Source organism: Varroa destructor, unplaced genomic scaffold (assembly GCF_002443255.2).
Source record: "Varroa destructor unplaced genomic scaffold, Vdes_3.0 BEIS01000002.1, whole genome shotgun sequence".
Lineage (NCBI taxonomy): Eukaryota > Metazoa > Arthropoda > Arachnida > Mesostigmata > Varroidae > Varroa > Varroa destructor.
The window spans coordinates 5,830,921-5,839,736 of NW_019211455.1; the positions used below are offsets into that span (position 1 = coordinate 5,830,921).

General features: G+C 40.8%; 1 protein-coding gene across 1 annotated transcript in view; it reads left to right on the top strand.

The window, feature by feature from the left end:
• Nucleotides 1–8,816, top strand: part of LOC111243988 (uncharacterized) — a 40,840-nt gene that overhangs the window by 18,987 nt on the left and 13,037 nt on the right. Inside the window, exons 2-5 of the mRNA XM_022790479.2 lie at nucleotides 3,608–4,331; nucleotides 5,991–6,197; nucleotides 6,460–6,620; nucleotides 7,748–7,875. Coding sequence (XP_022646214.1) covers nucleotides 4,071–4,331; nucleotides 5,991–6,197; nucleotides 6,460–6,620; nucleotides 7,748–7,875 — 757 coding nt within the window. The 5' untranslated portion in view covers nucleotides 3,608–4,070. The remainder of the gene's footprint in view (nucleotides 1–3,607; nucleotides 4,332–5,990; nucleotides 6,198–6,459; nucleotides 6,621–7,747; nucleotides 7,876–8,816) is intronic.

The window sequence follows — 8,816 nt, forward strand, 5'->3', positions numbered from 1 at the left end:
AAAAATAGAGTTACGAAAAATGACAACTCACAGAAGCAAAGAAGACTAGAATACAATTAGAAGGAAAAATTATCATTACTGAAAAAGCTAGTGTTAAAGCGAGCACGCGTGTAACTTCATCGACCAATGTCGCGAGCCTCTTGTCGTCAAATGTACGGGCTTCGACGACTAACTTTTCATCAATAATAATCTCTGCGCAAAAGCTATTCATAAAACTTTTGTATTGGAAAGCGGGTTCAAACGTTTGCTACTTGACAAAATAGGAAAAGTAAGAATATGGCTACATTATTGAAGTTGAAAAGCCATTTTCCAGGTTGTACAAAGAGTGCATCATGCACGCTACGAATCCTATAGCATGAGTACATTGACCCAGCTGTGATTTGCCGCAGTTAGAAACGAAACACGGTTTTTTGCTGATATTTGTTCTCACGACCCAAACTGTTCAACCTAGAGACCTGGACAAATTCTGACAAATTACAGAACTAGCTTGAGAAAACACGAACCTCGATTTCCTGCGGCAATAAATTGGTCTGAAGACGTAGAGCCGGTAGTATACGACATTTACCCTAAAAATGAAACGCTTTTACGCAGATTTTGCAAGGTATTGTAAAATTCAAACTTTTCTATTTCTCGTTGGACAAGCAGGCATCTTTGCAGGTCAGTTCGAAGTTACCCTGAAGTTGTTTTTGTTAAGCCAAACCTTTGAGATAACAAGTTTAGCGTGTCGCTCCGGATAATAACAATAAACTATTTCGATACAAGCGTACCTCGATTCTCTGTCGCAAGTAATTTTGATCGAAACAGCTGTTACAATAGATCATTGTTTTGATGTTGCCATTTGCAGCTAGCTGTCCACTGAGGTGATCCTACTTGACGCGATGGTACTCAAGTCTGAACATATGTTTGTGCACTAAGAGTTCCAGGAAGAGTTCTTTGATTTTTCTATGGAAAACGTCAAATGGAGGATTGTCTATCTACGTGACTTACGTGGATTCGCCCACTCAGCCCGCGTAAAAGCTGACGTTAACAAAGTCAACTGTTTCGTTTGTCATTGGCACAGAACTGCAATAAATGTAACTTTCATCCAAGTTAATAGAAAACTCTACAGGTGGAAGTTCTTAGAAGCTGTACAAATGAATTGAATTGTCGTTATTTCATTTGCTCGGTATAGGCCATTGTTTAATGCCTTGGCATTTCAAAGGAACGAAGGCTGCCCATTTAACTTGGTTCTACGTATTGTGCGAATGGCATACAGATGTGTCCTTACCGTACTCAGTCGTGAAATACATTCAAGTAGGGTGATTATTCTAATTGTATGCTGGTAAGAAAGATTCAGCATCCTATAGGCATACAGTAAATAAACAGACCTCGAAGGCTCAAATCCGATAGAGCTTTGCCTCGATTTATTGATGGACGTTATGTGTGAATCTCTTTTTACTCGTGCAGGTAAACTGTGCAGACCTAGTCGGGACAACAAGGGATGGGGAAGTGTTATAGATTCGCTTGACAACAAAGACTAGATTCTACGTATACCTACAAAGCAGCAGAACGGACCGGGTGTCGTCAGGACAAGCCAAGCAGGCATGTTCAGACCAGTCTGTTGTTGGTCGCAGCTCTGCATCTGTGGTCGCCGAAGGTACCGCAGGCTGTACTCAATACGGTTTGCGTTCTTCTTGTGCTAACAGTGATGATGGTGATCATGTTGGATGTGTACATCTGAAGAGCATGATTAGAGCATGACTAAAGCAAATGCCGTTTAGCGGTGTCAGCGGCGTTACTCATGCAAATGCTAAACCCAACGTATTGTCTCGTTGCCTCGTTGTTTCCCTGGCCGAAACGACTTAACCTATGAAAAGGACCTGAGGCTCACAACTGTTTAACTTATCACACTGTAACAAGCAACTATTAGATAAGTTGATAAGAGTTGGCGTAAAGTAATGGTTAAATTAATGATGACGGTGTGAAACGGCAGTGCGTGGGAGAAGCACAGCAGAAAAGCCGCTATATGCGGACCCTTACTTCATGAGTCCCTCTGATAATGTTATTCGAGTAAGTTTAACCACCTAATATATTATAATACTAAATTTCGTTTTACTAATTATATTATCATTAGCTTGAAAGCAGTTCATACGTTAATGCATAGAAAACTAATACAAGTGCAGCAGGATTCAAAAGCAAATTGCTTTACTAGGATCTATGGTTAGATCAATGTTCTATGCTAGACTGAAGATTATACTAATCTTCGGTCAATATACCTGAGTATTCCACCTTTTGCCGACTTAGGTTGGTATGAGAGGGTAGCGTGTAGTTGTAAGAATGATCTCTCCTTCTATCATGCCTTTATGATTGCAAGTCTAAAAAAGTAGCAGACTGTAATTATAATATTGATCTACATGCCGAATTGTCTCTACGTGTGATCACCCGCTTTCGTCGTCTTCCGTTGAGTCACTGCATCTATTCAGTGCCCGTTTTTCTTTTCTGCTCGTTCTAACAGTTTGTTGGAGCCGTTAGTCCATGGGTTGGTTCCTGGCTTCTACTACGATCACTATAGCCATGTAGCGAGCGAAGTAATGTCGAAGCTGCCAAAGGACGCTGGAGCGTCCAATGCGGGTGCGTGGTTGGACACGCTTTTAACGCTCTGGATTTGTGACATTATCTATGCTGATGTTGCAATTACTGTTGTTGTTGTTGTTGTTATTACGTTAGTATGTGCTTCAATACGTTACGCATGTTTATGCACGGTGATGGCACTTGATCGAATCGTTGCTGCTTCTGCTGAAAGCTCAGACCACTCAAATCGAGACGGCTTGTCCATTCGTTCTAGACTCATTGATTTGACGATCACGACACGTTGATAGACAGATGAAACAGCGTAATATACTGTCAACAATAATATTGGACTAACAATGATTTGGTAGCAATAACAGCAAGGATGCGTAGCTACGTAGATTCCTATCCACGTTTTCCTTTGCAATAAACTACGATGTTTTTGGAAACCTGTACTAATGGCAATATGGATACACAAAGAGAGATTGCATTGATTCTAACAATTAAAAGAAAGATCATATGAATGATAGTTTCACTTTGAATTACTATGAAAACCTTTTGAGAATGTATCAATATGTGAATTTATGGAATATATGATGCATTTATTTCAAAGTCGTCCTATGACGATGAATCCGTTATCCGAGGACAAATCATTGCGTACCAATTCCGTTAAAAGTTTTTACACTGCTAACGTATTTAGAATTCAGAATAGGATATTAGAACCAGTACGTACCTAGGTGAAGCTAAATCATGATGCAACTGCTAAGCAATCCCAACAGAAAGTTTATAGAACAGATCACTTTGTACTAATTTTTCTAAACTACAAAGTGTTGGACTAGTTACGCAACCCAGCAAAACGCTAGTTCGCCGTTTCATGCTCTTAATAGCAGCGTAATATGCAAATTAGTAGTTATATTCTGAAACAATACGGTGGGTAAGGTTACCTCAAAGAGCGCCAACAATAATAAGCTGCCGTCTTTTCGCGAGTGCGTCAATACTAACATAAATGTGTGTTCTATTGTAACTCATTTGTCTTCTATGGTCTTCTTGTCTGTTACAGATGGTCGTGATAATAAAGGTCTATTCGTGATGATGATCATGATTATGACAATGGTGACGACGATTACGGTAAGGATATGACGCGACGGTGCTAGGCATCGGCGGTGGGGCACGCACGCGCCGTGCCCTACACGTCCCCGGGTCGATCACCCACCAGTGATGCACACAAATATATAGACCTTGCGTTCAGCTACCGCTACGTTCTCCATATCTGCGAAGACAACGACGACGACGACGACGACGACAACAACGACGACGCCGACGACGACGACAACAACGACAACGACAACGACGACGACGACAACGACGACGACGACGACGACAACGACGACGACGACAACGACCACGACGACGACTACTTCAGCTCTTACTGCCCCCCGGAGAACTTCGTCTGCCTATACTAGCAGAACCCTGACGCTGTTGGTCTTGAAGTGCAGTCATTTTGTTTAATAACAGTATTAATAATGGCAGGCATGATGCAAGCGGAGACGTCAGGGACGCATGGCGGCACTTCCGGGGCGGGATCCGGTGCTCAACCAAGGGGTCACCCATTGCCAGGGCCGCGCATCTCGCACGGAGATCACCGGCTTGTGGCTGCAGCTCGTGATGGCGGAGTGAAGAAGCTTCGCAGGTTGCTCCAGAAGCACGGGGTGAACGTGAATGCTCGCGATGCTCAGACTGGCAATACAGCTCTCATGGTCGCTAGCCTCGTGCAAGACGCCGATGTGAGTAAAAACCAGTGAAACCAATTATGTATTTATTAATAATTAATGAGATGTTGGTCGCTTATCTTCTTTCTCGTCGGCCACTTGCAGAGGAACTTGAAAAAATCATATGTTCTACGTTTCTAATGGCCTAGAAAGTAGTCCTGGCCTTTCGATACAAAGATGTAGCTAAGATCGAGAAATATCAAATTAGATAACTGAGTGACTTATCAGTTGCATCTTCGCTAACATTTCTTGAGCAAAAACAGTAAAACTACTAAGATCATTACCCGTTTACTTACTTTGTCGTGCTATTTTGCATAGTGCATGCAAAATTGTTTCAACTTGCTTTTATCATTTTTTGTAGAATTAGTCAAATTTTAATTTTTAGGAAAATCGTGTTAAGAGAAAATACAGTACTAGCATTATTTTTTTATTTGGCATTATCCTCTGGAGTATCAGGGGTTCGAGCGACTTTTAAATATTGGTTGCAAGCATAGAAAAAAGAATGCAAAGTCATTTCGGAAGACTGAACACTAGTTGATGTTACAGTATATGTTCATCGTCCAATATGGGCTATATTTTTTAAGATAAAATTATATTGAAGTCAGTATAGATGGGGTTAAAGAAATACAAAGTTACCGAACAATTGAACAAGTCCATATGTCTCCTTTGTGATATAATGATGTTATTGTAACTGGGCTTGGGCTGTATCCAGGCTTTCGAAAGAAGGACCGTCATGATTTTTTTATTTCAATCGCTTCTATCTTAGTAAGACTTGGTCCAACCTTGGGACTTGTGTTCCGTCGTAAAGAATAAGAATAAGCGAGCGTTATAGATACCACGCAGAACATCATTAAGTCTCTTATATTGCCTGCTTTTGTTTTATGTTCTATCTGAGTACTTTTCAATCCAAATCCGGTAGGAGTTGAGTGTTATTAACGGTGCAGATCAGGTTAGAACGATTTGACCAATTTATGAACGGATTTACGAAATGTTCGCCGATAGTTTGCATTTGACGCCTAACGACAATGGTTTTTTACTTAGTAGAAATCTGCAGAGGCGTACCAGCTAGTAAGACACAGGAGCCCAAAAGTTGTATGATACGTTTATTTTAAGTAAAGCAAAACTTTCATACATTTCGTTATAGCTTATTTATCTTTCCATCACCCAGAACCTTTGTTGGCCTGATATCTTTGTTGTTTTTCATAACGATGATCCTGTTTACAGATGTATATATATATATATATAAACGAACGAATGGGATCTGTATTCTGCGGAAGCCGTCGCTCTTTACCGTCACAGAACTATTTGTAAAAACACTTAACTTACCGAAATTTACCGTACGCTCTTAAACTAGAAAACGGCGACATATTATACATTCAGTATCACACTCGAAATTTGGCACATGAACGTAGATAAAATAAGCAGGGTATCAGGTGTTCAACATTTGGCCATTATGACCTGTCAAATGCTCCTTTATATTCCAAAAAAGCTTTGTATACAAGTGTTTAGTTTCGAAGTCTGTTCAAGGGAAACGGCGGTCGTGCTTAAATGCAACTCTTAGATATGTCATATTTATTGAACTTTCAGAACAATGTGGCTCAACTTAATACCGACCCATTCCCTGTTTGTTGCATCATTAAACGCATCCATTTTACAACCCCTCTGTGTGATTAGGCAATAGCGGCTCTTCTCGAAGCAGGGGCAGATCCTACACTTCATAATTATACCGGGCAAAACTGTCTCGACTCGTTGACGCCTTCGCTGGTCCAATATGTGCTTCGATCACCGGACATTGTCGACTGTGCTGGTGTTAAAAGTGACGAAAAGCGCCTCTTGCTTGCAGCGTGGAGCGGGGCCAAAGAACATGTCTTACGACTACTGGTAACTACTTGAAATTACTATGAAAAGACAATAACTCCGATGATCTAACAATATTAGATCTAGATTTTTTCAAATGACAGAGCATTGCCTTTGCTTGATATGATTGGCTGAACAAATGACATAGTAACATTACGGTTCGACCTTCACGTTTATTGTATTGATAGTTTGCCTATCGAAACGCATTTATTTTGTATTTTTATCGTATGAATTTTACCGTATTTCTTTGTTCTAATGCTTTTTCACAATGTTTTATAATCGTTAGACAACGACAAGTGTCGACGTTAACTGCACAAACGCCGAAGGCTCAACGCCATTGACGTTGTTGTGCAGAGACCTGGGCACCTTTACGGAGCTGCACGCCAATCAGGTGATCGACGGGTACGATCCCCTAGCGGTGATACAGATTCTCCTCGACCACGGAGTGTGAGTAATACAGTGACTGGATATTGTTCTGATAAACACAATGACGGGGGTGAATAATGTTGTAACCTATTCAATCTATTTCACTATTCGTAATCACGAGTATCGTTAAACGTCGATATATCAATACACTCGATGAAGTTAAGAGGAATTGTTGATACCGTACTGTTCTGTCAACGCTCGTGACTCGCCGGGAATCCTTCGTGCTATTGAAACAAACGGAAGACAGTCGTCCTGTTTTGTGTTCTGAAAAATGGAAAATTCTGCTACCCGTTAGATTAGTTGGTTGCCTGGTTGGCTGCGAGTCCACTAACGTCGCTTAGGAGATACACCGAGAACCCGATTTTTGATAGGTTGAGTTCCCTTCCACCTGGCCTACCCCATCTCTTCTGTCCTGTTTCCATATCTACGTAGAGCAACAACAGACAGCTTTATGGCTCCTACTAAGTGAAGTACATTTCTCGAACTCCCAAAAGCAAGTCATTCAGCTCCGTTTCGACCTTAAGCAAGTGGTGCGCGCTTGAAGTTTTTAGACGAAAGCCTGCGTCGATGTTGATGAGGAGGTCCTATCTCCATTGAAACATTCCTTCGGTGGTACGTGCGGATCGTATGCAGCGTCCTTAAGGGGGGATTCCTCTATATCTTTTTATTCGATTAGATATAATGTGAAAATAGAGAAAAACAGGACCGCTTTTTTGGTTGAACTCACCTTTTTGCTGTCCTAAAATTCACTGTAATCGTTATTCCTCCGAAGAAATTCGATATGCTTTTCTGGTCCATAGGGTCTTCAAATCTCACCATATTTGAAGATCAGAGATTAAATTTCACTGGCAATCATTCAATTTGTTATCAAAAGCACACAAAATGTCGTATAGTAAAACTGTATGTCCAGTATGTCCTGAATTCATTAGACCGTACATACGTATATTCGCTGATAGCTTTTTGAAATCGATTAAAATAGACCGTAATTTGTATCCGCCAGAAGGAAAAAGAAAACGAATCTTCTACTAAGATGTTCGCCATTTCAACCATGTGCACTCGTAACAAATAGATTACTAATTTGTTTTATATTTCGGCAAAAATGAATGCCACGGTATCTAATTATTATAATTATTTTCGTTTTTTCATAGGCTTATCCATCGCGATGTCAATCACCAAGATCGACAGGGACGCAGTTGTTTACATTATGCCGCGCATACTCGATGTGAACATACTGCGCCTGTGATTGCGCTCCTGCTTCACCATGGCGCTAGAGTCGGTTAGTGATGATCGGCGCACCCCCCCCCCCCCCACATAGACCATTCAAGAAGTGCAATATACTTTATTAATTATCAACAGTTAAACACTATATATTCCTGTCTCAGGCTACCTGTCCTTGTCGCTAAGTGACGCCGCGCTTGTATAGGGCTATAACACTGTTCTTATTGATTCAGTATGCCATAGCTATCATCGTTCGTGACCGGGATCAGGTTATCAATTCGGCCAAAATTAGGTGTCAAATACATGGACGAACAAAGTCAAAATTCGAAAACCGATTTTAAGAAAACGAAGCAAGTAAATGTTAGCGTTTTTTGTTTTTTTTTTTAATGGATCAATAGCCCATCTTCTCTATATTAAACGCTATAAGCGGCCGACTAGCTTGTTGATGTTGAACTTCGAAGGGTCGTACACAGATCACATGTGGCAATCACTTCTGAGCATCTCGTAATTATGAAGCCATGTTATTTTTTATATTTCGCCAAAGTAGACATAGATTCATGAGCTTGGCAGTAGAACAGATTTAAAGTAGTCAATTTACTCTATGCAAACTATCACCTCATATCATACTCGTTTCGCAGTACATGATGTCGTACGTGTGTAATGTGACAAAGACAAGTTCTACAGGTTTTGCTTACCTCAAGCAAAGGTATTTTGTTTCTACATATACACAGAGTTTCTACCGAATCTCTTCTGTGAACATACGATATATACGAACAGTTAGTTATTGTCCTAGTTAGGGTATTTTTCTGCCACTGCGGCTTTTGCCCCCTTTAATATTCGATCAAACCAGCGTACGATAAATCAGCCATTTGCTTACAGGTCTCCGGCATATGCGAATGCAGGTCTTGGGTAGCACAAAACTTGTTTTCAATAGACACTGTTTGATATGAGCTAGGATGCTGATGCCGTCTTGAACTGGGGTCAAACTCCAAAGTTTCG